Here is a 17,184-nt window from a genome sequence, read left to right as displayed (position 1 = left end):
ACTGAAATCATGATAGTCCTCGACCCTCTTCTATCCTAACTTCGACCTGAGTAGTCCCACTATCGATCATCTTGAGGTCCTTAGGGTCGAGGTCGGAGCCGGACTCATCACCATCAGACGCATCTTGTTCAACGAGCATTTTGCCTCTTGCCCCATCGGCAAGAGAAACATCCCGGGCCATCCTAGAAGACGAGGCCTCCCCCCGCCCAGGACACAAAGAGCCATCACCATAGGCGCCCACGACGGCCTCCTCATCTTCAGGTCGTGAAGGTACGGCAGAACTAACCCCCTCTAAACTAGGCATCTTAGGGGCCGCCACAATGCTTCATCGATAGAAATGATCACAGTTTACCGCACCACGATCTCGGCCTCTGACGAGTCAACGTCCGTGGGTATACCCTCTCCTGTAGCTACGGCTTTCCTCTTGCGAGGTCTTAAGTCTGTGTCATGAGAAGAAACCTCCTCTTATTAAACATGAGGCAGAGCCAGAGAAGGAATGAGCACGGCAGGCGAGGCGGAAGCATGGCCAGAGGAAGCGGTAACCCTTCTCTTCCTGAAGGAAGGCGTCAGCGCCATGTTCCTTCTTGCAGCCCCCTGATAGAACCTAGAGGAAGTATGAAAGATGGTCATGATAAAGTAAGCGAGTACAAATGTAACATCGACCAAAAGAAGAAATTACCTGTCGAGGGTAGGACCGGTTTAAACTTCTGCCAGTAGCTCAACCAATCACGAATCCCTGCAGTGCAGAGGAGGATTTGTCTAACCCAGTCAGCAAGATGCACCACCAACTGAAGAGGCCGATCCATAGCTGCAAAATGAGAAAGATTAATTTGCAAGTTTGGAGTATATGACTGCGTAAATAGGTAAAAGCAAAATGCAAATACTTACAAGTGCGGTTCCAGGCTTCAGGAAAATCGGTGACATCGTGATGGTAGGCTAGGAACCCGTATTTTGGTTATATTTTACACTCTACCTACTACACTTTGAATGTATTTGAGCCTAATTGTTAGTTCTTTGTACTTATTGCGTGTGTTATATTGGGTAGGATGTGATTTCGAGTGAAGAAGCAAGTTTGGAGCTAAAATAGATGACTTGGAGCTTTGAAGTATGAGTAGAATCCCAAAAAATGAAGCCAGATCACTTTTCGAGGGTCGAGGACCAAGTCTAGATGTCAAAAAGTGAGAAAAAAGATTACTCAGAGAAAAATGCACTACCGCGTCGCGGGGCACAAGGTACTAGTGCAAAATTCCTGTAGAGTGAAAAAAAATGATCTCTGAACTTTCCCACTAGTGCAGCACATGGGGCGCCGCGGGGCGCGCTGAGTATTTTCCTTAGAGTAATTTCCCACTTCGGCTTGGAAAGGATAGTTTCGTCCGGGCTCGTTCCTACATTGTATAAATACATCAAAAATATGATTTTTAGAGGACTTTTGGACCGACGGAAGATTGGAAAAGCATTGGAGACTCAAAGCACAAGGATTCATCATTCTTTCCTCAACTCAACACCTGAGTTTGGATTGAATTCATGTTTTCTTATTCTTCAACTTTATTTGTGATGACTTTCTCCATGATTATAGAGTAGTTTACCTTAGGGTTTGGCGGATATGGTATTTTGATTAATATTTTTGGATTTTAACTCTAGGTCTTTGTATGAATTCGTTAATGGAGCTTTGAATTGATTGCAACTTTATTCACCGGTTAATTTAATCGAACGAGGAATATTTTGGTGATTATCTTTGTATTATTTTGTTTGGTTTAATTCAGTGATTCTTTTAAGTAATTGAAAGAGCTTGTTGAATTGTGATTAAATCAAGTTAGGAGAATATTCAAGAGACGTTTTCCTAAAGACTAATCCATTTACGCGTTCTTGCATATTTTCACAAGGCTTTATATTAGTTCACCTCGTAGAATTAGGATTTAATCGACAGAGAACTCTTAGCTACACGTTTGAACTGATCATCAAGTGAATTCGTGAGAATCATTAGGACATTAGAGTAAATTGAACTAGAGTTAGATCCTGAATAGTTATCTTGCACCTATCCCATCCCGACCCTTATTTCACCCATTGACTATTTCGGTGTTGCTCAATTCTTATCTTTCTGTGATCATTTGTTAATTGCTTTAGTTTTCATAGTTAATTTTAGTTATTAATCATACCAACCAAAGTGTTAATCATACTATACTATCTTTAAACAGCGAGCATCAATTTCGTATTGTGTTTTGCGCTTATCACATCGGCCACGACGACCTCAGTCTTGACAAAGAAGAAGTCGAGCCAAAATTGACGACTACCTTTGTCATCCATTCTAACTACCAGGGACTTGCCCCCACGATGTCGAAGGTTCAACATCGCCCCCGGTAAAAGCTGGGTGTGAACAGATGCACTAAATACCGCACGGTGATCTCGACACCAGCCAACTCGGCAAACTTCGACAACATCTTAATCACCTTATAGACGAAAGGGGCGAGTTGAGCTGGGCAGACCCGATAAAAGCGGTAAAACTCCTCTACTAGAGGAGGAAGAGGGAACGAGTATCCAATGGTGAAAGGATAAGCGTAGAGTGCACAATACCCAGGACGATCGTACACTTCATCGTTGTTGGCAGGTACAAGCTCCATTTGATTGGGGAGGACATACTTGTCCTTGAAATCCGCCAAGCACTTAGCCGTCATAGAAGACCGGAAAACCTCAACTATCGCCTCTGGCGGCCGGTGAAAATCCGATTTTGCATCATGGTTGCAGGGGATAATCTCATCTACTGAAGGGAGAACCTCCTCTTCAACGACGGAGATGGCATCTCCTTCATGAATAGGGACTATAATAGCCAGTAGAGCGGGTTGACTTCCCCATTGATACCAGAAGTTAAATTCGACGTGGTTATGAAGTTTGGAAAAGTTAGATGAGAAAGGCTAAGAATATGGGAAGAAAAGCCAGAAGACGATAAGCAAGAGAAATAAGAGAAAGCAAAGGCGGTTTTAATAGCTGCAATGAAGGTAAAACTCAAACAATGCTAATTATCTCCTTATTTATAGAGAAGAAACACCGAATTTGAAACGGTTCATTGTGATTGCAACCAAAAATCGAAACGGTAGAATCAATGAAAGGCCACGCGTGTATCGACCCAACGTATCAGGAACATGCGTCATCATGACGAATGACGTCAAGACGTCACATCCTTTCCCTGACAGGCTAGTTCCAAGAAGTTACCCGGAAGATTAAGGGTTTGAAATATGTGACCCTCGAAGTGCCACATCATTCCTTTTTTACGACGACCATTATTAGCCACTTACCGAACCTGTCCGCGAGGACGTCCTCGGTAAGCGGAGGAACTAACTGTATGGGCGAAAAACTTCACGTCACATATTTGACTTGGTCAATGGGTATAAAATCCTTCGGAAGTCAAATGTGCATTAGCATGACAACATATCATAAGGTCGAGGTCGTATAATGAAGGCATATCAGCGTCGAGGTCGAGGTGGCTTAGTAGAAGACGAGGACGAGCACCTTTGCTCGGCGTGCAGTAACAGATAGTTTAAAGAGTCAAATTCCCTAGAGAATATTCTAGTGAATATTTCTTTCTGTTGTACTATCTAGGGTTTTGTGACTCATGTACCCCTATAAATAGGAATAGGTGTAATCCTAAAAAGGGGGGATGGAACACTTTTGTAAATAACTATATTGACATTTTCTGAAAATTCTCTCTTTATAAGATACATACAAAATTTGCCTTTATACCTATGTATCCATCTTTTCTCTCGTGATCCAAGAGGAATCGGAATCGAAATATTCAAACACTTGTCATTATCCATCATAATTAAAAGAATCAGTGGGAAATTTCACCCTTGTCGGGTGAAACTTATTCCGTATTTACTTGAATGTTATTTATTGCCTCATTATTGCTCCAAGAAGTATTTTGTTATGTACGACTTGCAACCTTTTGTTTCACACGAGAGAAATTTGCGTACCTTTTGTTTCACACGAGAGAAATTTTGCGCAAGTATGAAGATTTATTCTTTTGTTTTAGATCAAGAAATTTCAGTACATTAATGTTTTTGACCAAAAATTGTGCAAACAAGTGTATATTCATAAATTACATAAGGATTCATATTGTCACCCTCTCTTGTCTCTCTTGGTCCACCAACTACCCCATCCCCACCCCCACCCCCACCCCACCCTCAAAAAGTCAAAAAGGAAATAGAAAAAGGCTCCACCAAGAAAGATAAAGCTGGGTTGAGGTATGAAATATTGCATCTATAATTTTTAACTGTAGGAGTACTGTTACTTTTTATTTACTTGTTTTATGTCTGCAATACGCTCTTATTAACTTGTAATATTAGCTCTTGAATGAACATCGCTCTACTATAATACCAATTATATGAAATGTACATTTTAAAGATGTTAGCAAGGGGCACATTTTCTAATTTGTTCGTTTATCCTATGTCTACAATAAGTTCCAATATTCCATGCACTTAGGGGCAGATTAACGTTTATTAGAAAATTACATTGTATATTGTCAAACTTATTTTTTAATAGTAGATATTGTTGAAATCCTTTGGATTCCTCGTGTGCTTAATTCTCTATAGCTAGAATTTAGTAAAAATTCTAGCTTTACACTGCATGCACTCAAAAATGTGACTTTTTAGTGATCAATAAAATGGGTTTAAAACTATGAATTAAATTTGAGATACTTGTATATTATGTATTTATAAAATTAATTGAGGTACACGCAAATTTACCGAAACATTACAATTACCAAAATCAAAAAAAATCAAGCAGTCCATATATTCCCAAACTCATAGTACAATATAGTATTATCCACAAGAGTCAATCAACAATTACTACTGAATACTCCATTCAGTTAACCATCACAGTCACGTGGCCCATCCCATCAGATTCTTGATTCTAAAAATTGTAGTAATACCACTTTACCACAAAGCACACATGATAATACGCATAAAGATAAAGATAAAATGATTCTGTTTGGGCCAATTTGTGCTATTATTCGCTTTTATCTCGCGCCGTTTATATTTGATAGTCGAAAAAATATATAAAATTTTTATATATAATATACAGAATATACAAAAAAAAAATTTGTGTATATATATATAATATATATTTTTTCGACTATTATTGTGAGAACAACTCAATATTTAAAGCAAATAAAAAAATAATTTAATATTTTTATATCCACTAATTAAACTTAAAATCTCATAATTCACCACTTTATCTTACTAATCACTGGATTACAACATTCAGTATTATAAAGATAAAATAATTTAACCTCAGAGACATGAGACACCTAACTATTCACCACCTAGGCCACCTCACTTCCTAGTCCACTATTAAAATATCAAACCCACAGATAAAGCAGAGAGAGAAACATTGTGTCTCTGTGTGTGTTTGTGTGTGTGTGTGAGAGAGAGAGAGGGGCGCCCCAGGTATAGAAACACCCTTTTGGAATTCAGTTTCATTACCATTTATATCTTTAATAATAAATTGATGTATTGTATTTATTATCCATATGTATATTATGGTTGCTCTAAGGTAAGGAAAAAGAATTTTTTTTTTTTTTTCTGTATTAATCTGATTCTTGAAACTGAAAAAGGTTTTTTTTTTTGGGTGCAGAAAAAGATTGGATTTTTATGCTTGGGTTTTAGTGATCTGGTTCATTTGGAGCCTTAAAGAACAATTGGATATTCTTGTATGTTTAGATATATGATGATTTACACTTCTTTCAGTGCTTGGATCAGTCACTTTCTGGCTTGCATGGGGTATGTATTCAGATTCTTAATGATCAATTTTTGTTTCTTGTTTATTCTTAGTGTAGTTTAGTTTCTGTTTCTGTTTCTGTTTTGTCTTCAAAATTTGGTGAATTCAGGCTGTTAAGTGATTGTGTGTTGTTTGTGAACACATTATTTGCTACCATTGACTTTTTCTGAAAATTGTGATTCCTTTACCTATTTGGAATCATTTAATGGCTGTTTCTATATTTTAGCCACTCAATAGGATACCCATAAAAGAAAAAGGAAAAAAAAAAAGAATTGGAGAAGGGGTTTTGCTTATGCAAGAGGAAGAATGAGAAGGTTTAGAACTTTTCTCTCTTTAGATGGAGGAAACTGAATAAGAAACATAAGTTTCTCTTTATTCCTTTGTAAAGTGTGGTGTTTGATCTTCCAAATTGTTGGCTAAAGAGTTGTCGTTAAAGTAAAGTCCATCTACTAAAAGGCTAATCCTATCTTTGTTTTATGAAAACATTCAAGTCTTAACTACTATGAAATTGAGCTTCTCCACAAAGTCCGAATTGCAGGAAACTTGGATACTATGTTGCACGGACCTTCCAAAGTGCTGCCGCACCCGTGTTGGATCCTCCAAAAATACACTACTTCTTGAGCATCCGACACGCACCCGGAGAGTCCGCGCAACATAGCTCGGAAAATAAATTCGAAAAATCTTTGACAAAGTTTGGGGAGGATATTGTAATTTCAGTGTCTTTATACAATCAATAGTTGGAACGATCTCATAGGCGCTTCTTTATGTACCTCATCTTAGTTGTGAGGTTGAAAAATGTAAAAATGAGCATGTGAGCAATCAATCTTGGCATATAAAATTACCAAAGTAGATATCGTTTTTGACATGGGATGATGACTATCTTTTCATATGTTCTGTTTGGAACTTGCTTCTGTTCTCCTATTGCTTTAAATAAGTATAATTTCCTTGGGAACTAATGCTTAGAGCTAGTTTGGAAGGGGTTATGTTGGACGAGAAAGTGATCGAGCGTATTTTTACTAGCATTCTTGGAGCTGGTTTTGAAGGGGTTATGTTGGATTAGAAAGTGATTGAGTGTATATTTTGTTAGTATTTACCTTTTGTTTTCTTCCTGTAAGGGGGACAAAGGGAAAGAAGGAGGGTGGAGGTGAACCTTCCAATTTACTTGCACTTCAGGAGTATTTAGCCTTTTCCTCTGGTTGTTTGGTACTTCTAAAAAAGAAAGTACAAGATTTATTTTCTTCTTTCCTTCTAATTCTGGAGGGATCAGAAAAACTTATGTTGAAGGGAAGCATACTGTTTCAGTAATCTCACATTCCTCGTACTACTAAGCAAACAAAGGAAATAGCCCTTCCTCGTTCCTCCTTTAATTCACCTCCTACCAGTCACTGTCTTAGACTCTTAGTGCTTGTTACTTTTGTATGTGATGAGGCTGATGCATGAGCCTCCAAAGTTAAAGAGAGCCTTTCGTATGTGATTTGGGAGGGGGATGGGGAGGAGATAGGTGCGGAAAGGGGAGAGTTTTCAAGGACTTAGGAGTAGCTTATGAATACTGCTGAAATTAAATCTGACAACTGCAGTATTCTTGCGACATACTTTTTCTTGAAGATTTTGTCATCGATGGTGGATGTTTGTAACATGATTTTGAATGGCTGCTATAAGGGGAGTGCTCACTCTTCATCCCCAATTATCTTACCAACTTGTTTTTAGTGCATCCCAATCTTTTTTAATAAAGGAAAAAGAATCACCAAGTATCTAAACTTATATAGTAATACATTACTATCTTATATTACGTTTGTCTTGTTTTGCACATTTAAACTCTATTCTGAAAAAATGTTTTAGCTAAATTGTGTTAAAGATCGTTCCTGGTTGTCCTTTCCTATGTGATAATTGAACGGAGTCATATAATAGGTGATAAAGGGAGCATAGAAAGTCATAACAGTGGAGCCTTAGACTGATGCCATAATGAGCAGGCTTCGTTGATCATTAGCGTGAGAGAACTTGTCCCCTATCAGTTGCCTAAGGGTTTGTAAAGAAACTTATAAGGTTTTGGACTACTCCACTCATAGTTGTAAGGTGTTGGTTTGGATGCTCAGATTCATTCAAATAGTATCAAAATCAAACTTTGCTAAGCTCGTTTAAACTATTGTCTTTTCTTTACCTATTCTTCTGATTCGACATCTCTTAATTCAGTCCATCGAGCTATTAATAGGTACACTTCTTTGTCTATTGAGCCATTTCTCTCTACTTTGACTTAATCCACTTTCGTCTAGTCATAAAAATAAAATAAAAAGAAAAGAAACAAGAAAAGAAAGACAAAAATACAAAAAAAGGAGTAAAAAAGGTCTTAAGTCCCCGTGTAAACCCAAGAACTGGTTACACGTACAAGAGGGTATAGTGGATCTGTCCCACATCAGTTGTATAAGGTTTCGGGTGTATAAGGTCCTTGGCTACTCCACTTGTATAGATTTTGGATTGGATACTTGGGTTCTTTCACAACTAGAATGTCGATTCTTGTAAATGTGGAGCTACCTATGGACAAATTAGAGAACATATGATCTGGTGATTCCCCTCTTCCCATTTCTAGCTCTGTCATTGGGTTTTAGAAAGGAGCCGATAAGTTGTATTTAGGACCTGTAACAAAGTTGGTGGAAGAACATACTTGTATCATGTACTATCATTTTGTGAAGTTATAAATCCATCATCGATTGCTCCATAGAATTGCAAATTTAAAGTCATTTTTAATTGACCCAAATATGCCAACATGGGACAAGTTCTCTTACACTAATGACCAATGAAGTTTATGCTCATTGTAACATCAACCTTGTTGTGAAAAATAACCTATAAAAAATATATACGGTGAATAACATGAGCAAAAGTAAGAGCACCAAGACACAGTAATCGACAAGAAAAAAGAGAGTAACAAAGACACTGTGGTTTTATCGTGGAGAACACTTCCAAATAATGTAAAAACTCACATCCTGAGAGGAGCAAAATCGTATCAGTATAATAAAGAAGTTTACACTTGGTAGTATCGGGCAAAATACTCAACAGACTACTATACTCAAAAGAAACAACTTTCTTTTGATCTACACACCTCGCGATGATATCGCTTACACTCTATATTTTTTTCTCACAAATTACTTTTTGTTACTGTTTGTGAATGTGAATTGTTCTCAGCTTTTGCTTCCGTATTCTATTTGTGTGTGTTGAAATTAGGGAAATATCTCTATTCATAACAATAGGAGTTGTGGGCTCCAACCATGGGAGAAGTTGCCAAAATTCTCCACACATTTCATTCTTGGCCTCCAAGGATGAATTTCAAAAGTGTTTTTTGACATATGGCTTTTCAATAAGTTGGAGATGGATTTCATAAATCTGCCCCTCCAGGAAGATCTCACCCTACTTGTGAAATACAACGACCATTGAAGTGATCAGAAAGGCAAATAGTAGAATCGTCGATGTATTCTTTCTTAAATTGTGTCCTCGTTAGTGATGATGTGGAACTAGAAATTCTTGAGGAGATGCTCTCTCATTAGTGGATGAAAGTTATGCAAGAAGATTATGGAATCTCTATAGAAATTGCACGAGTTGGCTGAACTTCCAAAGGAAAAAAGTCTAGTCAAATGCAAAGTAGTCTTGAAACTCATGAAAGATCAAAATAGCGATTTGTTTAGAAAGAAGTAGCAAGCTGTCTATTCGAACTATTTTGAGCTTAGCATCTAGTCAAAATCTTGAGGTAGAGTTATTGGATGTGAAAAATGGATTCCTTAATGGAGATAAAGAGGAATAAATCTATGAGCCCGTTTGGACTTTGGATTGGCTTAAAAAAAGTGGTTTTTCAGTAGAAATAGCTTTTAAGCAAAAAAGTAATTATTGTTTTTGGCTTATTTTAAGCAGTTTTAAACTTATTTTAAGTACTTTTTGACTTTGCCAAAAACTGCAAAAAGTTAAAAAGAAATTAAAAGCTGATTTCACCCAAACACCCTTTATATAGAGCAGTCGGAAGAATTTAAAGCAAAATGGTGGAACACATGATGTGCAAATTGAAGAAGAGTCTATGGGTTGAAACATGCACCAAGACAGTGGTACACGAAATTTGACTCATTCATGAAAGTCAAATATATATTCTTCAAAAGATATTTTGATAACAATATTATCTTGTTATATGTGGATAATAAGTTGATTGTAAGACATGATAAAAATCTAATAGCCAAGTTGAAGGGAGACTTGTCCAAGTCATTGAACATGAAAGACTTGAGTACAACATAATAAATTCTAGGAATGCAGATTAGTCGAGATAGAAGTACAGAACGAGTAGAAAGTTCTGGTTGTCCCGGGACAAGTATATTGAGTGTGTATTAAAATGCTTCAACATGAAGAGTGCTAAGCCAGTCAACACAACTTTTATTGGTTACATGAAGTTGAGCAAGAAGATATGTCTCACGACAAAAGAGAAAGACAGCAACGCCAAAGTTCCTTATTCTCTATCGTTAGGAGTTTGATATATGAAATAGTAAGCACTAGATGTTACATTGCACATGCAATCGCTGATCATCAACTTTCTTTAAAATCCCGAAAAAGTACACTAGGAAATAGTCAAGTGGATACTCAACATTTGAGAGGTACCTCAGAACTACTTGTGTTTTTTAAGATCTGATCCAATTTAGAAGGGCTATACAAATACTGATATGATAGGTGATTTTGATAATGGAAAATCCACTAATGGATATTTGTTTACTCTCTTAGGAGGAGCTATATCATGGCAGTTGAATTTGCATAAGTGCCGCTCACTCAAATGATATGGCTCAAATGGTTCTTCAAGAAATTGACTTGCATTAGAAGGAGTGACGCTCAAAGTGTAATAGACTTGAGCAAGAACTCCATGTACTATGCAAGGACTAAACACATTACTCAAGATTTCATTGGATTCGACAAAAGGCAGGGGGCAAATCCTTGCATTTCTTGAAGATCTCCACATGTGAGAATCCTTCAAGTACGTTGACCAAGATGGTACCAAGAGACAAGTTTGAGTTGTGCAAAAACCTTGTCGGCATGCGCTCAAATTATAAGTCCGGTATTACCTCCTTTAGGTGAATAAGTCTGGAAGAAGAGATTTGTGGGATCCATCCCTACTTGTTAAATCGCCATGTGCCAAAACAATATGAAGTGTGTGGAAGAGAAATTTTTGGTAATTTCTCCTTTCTTTTTCTATTTTTGTTCTTGGAGCTCATAGCTCCTATTGTTATAAATAAAGGCATTTCTCTCACTTCAACACACAGAATAGAATACAAAAACAAGAGAAGATAGCAATTCGCATATAATAAAATAGAGAGTGAGTGGTATCATTTTTAGGTGTACAAAATAAAGTTGTTTCATTAGAGTGTGTAGTGGTCTTTCGAGTATTTTACTCGAGACTATCAAGTGTAGATTATCGTACTATATCGATATTATTTTGCACCCCTTAGGCAGAAGCAGATCCAGGATTTTAAGCTTATGAGTTATGGATTCTAGGACAAGATCACTTAAGTGAATTTCTTAACACAAACACAGCCTGTGCTAAAACTATTGGGTTCTGCCAAACCCGTGAATTGTATTCTAGATTTGCTCCTGAGCTTGGGCCGTAAGTTTTTTCCTTATTGAGGAGGGTTTTCCACTTTAAAATCCCGGTGTATTACTCTTTCTATTCTCGTTGATTACCGTATCTTGGTGGTCCATTTTATTCTTGTTATTACCAGTGAAATTTTATTTCTATGAGTTATTTTTCTTAACAAGGCTGAACTCACAATGAGCGAAAACTTCATTGATCATTAGTGTTAACTTGTCCCATATCGGTTGTCTAAGGATTTCAAAATATAGTCTATATGGGCTATTGCACCCATAGTTCTAACTTTTTTTTATGCTCAAATCCTCTTCAATGGTTTCAGAAGTGAACTTTGGTAGGCTAGTTTTCACTAGTCTTCTCTTTGCCTATTCTATGGATCTGTGCCTCTACATATTCAGTCCATCGAGCCATTTGCAGGCACACTCCTAGCCTATTGAGCCTTCTCTCTACTCCATGCTGACTTAAGCCACTTCAGTCTTCTCCAAATAAAGAAAAAAGGAAAAGGAAAGAAGAAGCAAAAGTGGAAGAGAGAAAAAAGTGAAAAGAAAATATCTACAGGTTATGCACGGGAGAGTTTTAGAGAGCATGTCCCATATCGGTTGTATAAGGGTTTCAAAAAGGTTTTCCTAGGTTATGAGCTACTCCAGCATCCATTTGTAGTGTTTAGATAATGAGTCGGATGCTTAGATTTTTTTTCTTCACAATTTGGATGTCGATTGTTGTTAATATGGATCTACCAGTGAACAGCTTTGAGAACATACAGTGTGGAGATTTCCCCTCTTCCCATTCTTTCCCTTTAATTCATCGTTGAGTGCTCTAGAGCACTGGAATTTTGAAGCAAGTTTTTCTTCTAATAAAACAGAGTTTACTAATGCTTATTTTGCACCTTTCCCACCCTACTCCAATAAAGAAAGGACAAATATCCTACTGTGAGAAAATTCGCCATATGCCCTTTCACTTGACCCGTAACTAATTTGAATTTAAATCAGACAGACATTTCATCTCTTCAAACTGCTGTAGCAAGACATCCTTCGAGTACCCCCCCCCCCCCACAACCCCCCCAACCCCCGCGTTTTCTTGTTTTGATAGTTTGCACGTATATATTGTTAATCTGGGACTCTGTGTGCTTGTTTGATAGTTCAAGTGTCCTCTAAACATTTTTCTTCTTGTCACCATAGTTATTGTGGCATCAAAACATTTTTCTTCTTGTCACCATATGGTTGTATATGCAAATAAACCTGAATTTGAACAGAGCAGAGGTTGTTTTGGTTGCTGTTCCAAATCTCATCCAATTATTGCTGTGGATGAGCCATCTAAAGGACTGAGAATTCAAGGAAGGTTGGTGAGAAAACCGAGTATATCAGATGATTTTTGGAGCACAAGTACATGTGAGATGGAGAACAGTACCGTTCAGTCTCAAAGAAGCATGTCTTCCATCAGTATCTCAAATAGCCTCGCTCATCACAGTGGCACTGGCAGTGCTACCACCAATAATGAATTCGTAAATCAAGGCAAGTTCATTGCAATGACTAGATTTCCCTTTTCTTCCTTTATATATATATATATATATATATATATATATATATATATATATATATATAAAACTAGCCATTTTCAAAGTTACCTTGTACCAATTGCTGGTAGCAGGTATCCCGTGGAATTAGTCGAGGTGAGGGCAAGCTGGCCCTAATGCCACGGTTAAAAAAAAAATTCAGTAGCCATTTTCATCTACGTTCGAGTTTGTTTCCAACTTGCATGAATAGGGACTTTTAAAGTTGTGTTTGCTATGTTGACAGTCTGCTGATTGCAGGCTATCTTCTTTGGAACCAGTCCAGACTTCAGTGGCTAGCAAGTAAAAAGCCCGAGAACCGAAGAGTTGAAGAACCCATGTTAAAGTGAGAACCTTTGCTCATCTTCATGTTTCTCAGGGAATCAAAATTTAGGACTTTTCTTAAAGTGGTATAATGTCACTAGAAGATTATCGGAGATAATTAACTTCACGATTAGACATGATTGACTGCGCTGCTAGACTTTTCCAATAGACGCTATAATTTTTATAACTCCAGATTTCTGTTTCTCTCACATTATATTAAGTTTGTCTACTTTTATCGGCTAATTTTGCTTGTTCTGTGTCACTGTAGTTGGAATGTATCTTATGAAAGCTTATTTGGGACTAACAAGCGATTTCCTCAACCAATTCCTCTCTCGGTGAGTGTCACCTATTGAAATATTTGTTGATATCTTTTCTCTTCTATTTCAAGGGAAGGCTCGGATTAACTTTTTCCAAATGGTTGTTCTTTATAGGACATGGTCGACTTTCTTGCTGATATTTGGGAGCACGAGGGTTTGTACGATTAACCATAAACTGATCCGAGTTGTGTATTGATTTTCTTCTGTGTTATCTGAATTTTTCTGGTTGTTTTAACCTCTGAAAAAATTGTGTATAGTTTCCAGAATACAGGGACAGGCAATGGATGGAAGTATGTTTAGAAAACTTAAGATTTAACTGATAGGAAATGAGAGGGCTAAAAGTAAAGGAAATATTTATATAGAGATTGAATATGCTTTGTAAATGGCAAGCTATTTTACTCTGCATAATCTGTGATTATATATGTTGCTGCTTTGCTAATTTGGTCAAATTTGATTTGCTTATAATAGATTCCAGATTTTCTGGAAATGACATAATTGTGAGTGTTGGAGTTGGTTGCAACAAAATGAGCTATTTAGTGTTTATATTGTTTCGACGTTTCTAAGTTCTTTTTTAGGATAAACTATACCAGCGGCCAATGGAGTAATTTTTAAAAATAATACTCCCTCCGTTCCAGTTTATGTGAATATATTACCAAAATCTATTTTCTTTTTGGTATGTTCCAAAAAGAATGACCCCTTTCTAAATTTGGAAACAATTTAGCGTAAATTTACAATTCATTTTTAACGATAAGCTTTTATAACAACACAAATATTTTGGGTCCCTTTTTGACTTGTTTAGGACCACAAATTTCAAAAGTTTTTATTTTTTCTTAAACTCCGTACCCAATAAAACAAGTTGGAACCGAGGGAGTAGTAATTTTCAATTTTGACTAATAAAAACTGTCTTTCATAAATATCAAGAAATGGCGTGGTATGGCTATTTTTTTAAGTGGTATTTACTTTTTAGCCAGTATTTTTAATGTTGAGCAAAAATAGCCACTACTCTATTAAAATTGATACGAAAAGTCGTTTTTACCCTTTCTTATGAGTGTTGTGTAAATATTAAGGACAAATCATGTCTTTAATTTTTACACATCATTCATGAAGTTAAGGACACTATTTCCTTAACATTTACACAATATTCATAAAGTTAAGGACACTATTTCCTTAACATTTACAATGCACACATAAAGTTAAGGACACCATGTCCTTAACATTTATACTGCACATATGAAGTTAAAGACATGATGTCCTAAGGTTCAACAACAGAAGGTGCAAATACAAGTTAAGGACATTATATCCTTAACATTTACATTGCACACATGAAATTAAGGACACGATGTCCTTAACATTTACATTGCACACATGAAGTTAAGGACACGATGTCCTTAACATTTACACTGCACATATGAAGTTAAGGACATGATGTCCTAAGGTTTAACAATAGAAGTTGCAAATACAAGTTAAGGACATTATGTCCTTAACATTTACATTGCACACATGAAATTAAGGATACCATGTCCTTAACATTTACACTGACAGAAGTTGCAAATACATTACACTTTGTCCTTAATATTTACACAACATTCATGAAATTAAGGACACCATGTCCTTAATATTTACACAGCACCCATGTCTAGCACATGGGTATTTTTGTCTGGGCGGGTAAAAATGTATTAAGCATTGGCTAGAGAGTAAATACATTTAAAACAGTGGCTAAAAAGTAAAAACATCTGTAATTAGTGGTTATCCGTGCAGTTCTCCCCATAAATATTGTATTGCATTATTTGTGATGTAAAAGCAACTTGACAATCACTTAATGAAGAGCAATAAGATGATGAGAATTACCACAATATTTAACTGTAAGTCTTGAGCAAATTATGTAAGTTTGCAAGAAACAATTGAGCTTATTCACAGTCCCATAGATTACAGTAGTCCCCAACTTTTCCACATTTTGTAATTTTTCTAAAACTTTCTTGAAAAGAGACGATCGGATTTGTTGTTTAATCTTTTTAGCCGGTATGCATAGATTATATACTAATAATATAAGATTATATACTTATTATACATCCAATTATTTTTAGCCGAATCGGTTGGATTTGCGGCTGTTTGGGTTAATTCTTGGTTGTAGAATTCTTTAAAAATTTTCTGGATTGAGGACTTTGTACGAGATTTAAAGTCCAACATGCAATGCACTAGCCCAAATAAGGGGCAAGTGCATAGATAGTCATTCTCAGAGATGTTATTTAGAGAGTAGTCAGTACTTATTTTAACCTGAAATTTTAAACTAAAAATCTTAAATTCAAGATAATTCATGACACTTTTTTCCCGAAAACTTAAACTGAAAAACTGAAATTGAGGACGCACTGACTAATTTTTAAATAACAGTCTTTTAAAGTGGCTACCTGGTGTCATTTCTATCCCAAATAAGTCCTTATAGGCCCAATGCCCCCCTCCCTCCCTCTGTGTGTGTGGGTGGAGGGGGTGTTCATTTCTTTATGCCTTTTTTTTTTTTTATGCTTTTCTTGGATTTAATTTATATATATTACAAATAGAGTTAAGTATATTTTTTATATTATTAGTGTATTCTAACTTGTTATAGACTTATTGCTGGTTACATGGCTTAATTTTTAGATTACTAATCTCACTTATTATGAAGTTGAATATGATTTCAGATCCATCTACATAGATTTTAGTTGGACACTATAGCTAAGAAATTATTTTTAACAAAATGTCTTAATTATCACAACCAACTATGAAGTTTCATGTATAGAGTTCACTTTTCCATTATTTTCCACTAATTGTTTTATTTTTCCTTTTAATTTTCTCCAATAAAGAAGTTAAATCGGCAATGTTTAATATTATTTCTTATGCCAGATAAAATTAAATGAGCAGGTTGTAATACCAAATCATTAGTATCTTTAGTTTAACTTCTCCAATGTGAATTTTCCTCGAATCAAAATTATTTCATTCGATTTGATTTGTAATCTCCAACAAAGATTTCCTCAAATGTGCATTGTTTTACTCACAAAAAAGTTTAGTTCTCCAGTCTAACCTTGTTTCAAAATATATGGAGTTTATAATAAAGAAATGAGAAAATCTTCTTTTGATTTCCTTTTGCTAAAATAATCACACATTTTTTTGTAAAATCATATCTTTAAAACTTCAAAGCAAAATCTCAAATGATTTTGTCAGTGTATAAAATCACGAGTCTACTTGGTAAATGACAAAGAAAATAATCTCCTGCAGATTACACTCTAACACCCGCATAATAAGGCGATTTGGAATTGATTAACTGCTAATAAAATATTACACTAAACAAATATAATATATCGTTCTCTTGTACCGTTCAATGTGTTAGAAAATTATAAAAACCAATCCTAATTCTTTAAAAATCTGGTCTTTTATGTCTTAAGTTAAGATTACAGTGTATTTGGTCTCCAAATGTCCTATTTCAACAAATCCATTTGACCACATTACATCTGCCTGATTTTCCTCGCAATTAATTGTTTTATTCTATGTAGATTCTATTTATTCTAGCATATTCATTATTTTTGTGTATAAGAGTTAGTAATACTTAATTAAGACTAATGATGAGCCTTGCGCTAATAAATTACTTTCAA

The 17,184-nt window shown here is 35.9% G+C and overlaps 1 protein-coding gene across 4 annotated transcripts; it reads left to right on the top strand.

The window, feature by feature from the left end:
- The first annotated feature begins 5,313 nt into the window (after positions 1–5,313).
- LOC104116163 (uncharacterized) lies at positions 5,314–14,010 on the top strand. 4 transcript variants are annotated; one of them, XM_009626963.4, is made up of 6 exons: positions 5,314–5,438; positions 5,626–5,771; positions 12,691–12,882; positions 13,182–13,266; positions 13,513–13,579; positions 13,676–14,010. In XM_009626963.4, the coding sequence occupies exons 3-6, from the start codon at positions 12,765–12,767 to the stop codon at positions 13,727–13,729; spliced, it is 324 nt and encodes a 107-aa protein (XP_009625258.1). In that variant the 5' UTR covers positions 5,314–5,438; positions 5,626–5,771; positions 12,691–12,764; the 3' UTR covers positions 13,730–14,010. The 4 variants fall into 4 exon arrangements, with proteins under 4 accessions (XP_009625258.1, XP_009625255.1, XP_009625257.1 ...); XM_009626960.4 differs by having other exon boundaries at positions 12,629–12,882; XM_009626962.4 differs by having other exon boundaries at positions 12,624–12,882.
- Positions 14,011–17,184: the final 3,174 nt, after the last annotated feature.

The sequence above is a fragment of the Nicotiana tomentosiformis genome, chromosome 11 (assembly GCF_000390325.3).
Source record: "Nicotiana tomentosiformis chromosome 11, ASM39032v3, whole genome shotgun sequence".
In the NCBI taxonomy this organism is placed as follows: Eukaryota; Viridiplantae; Streptophyta; class Magnoliopsida; order Solanales; family Solanaceae; genus Nicotiana; species Nicotiana tomentosiformis.
Note: the sequence above shows the minus strand (reverse complement) of the source record. Positions and strands in the feature narration are given on the sequence as shown.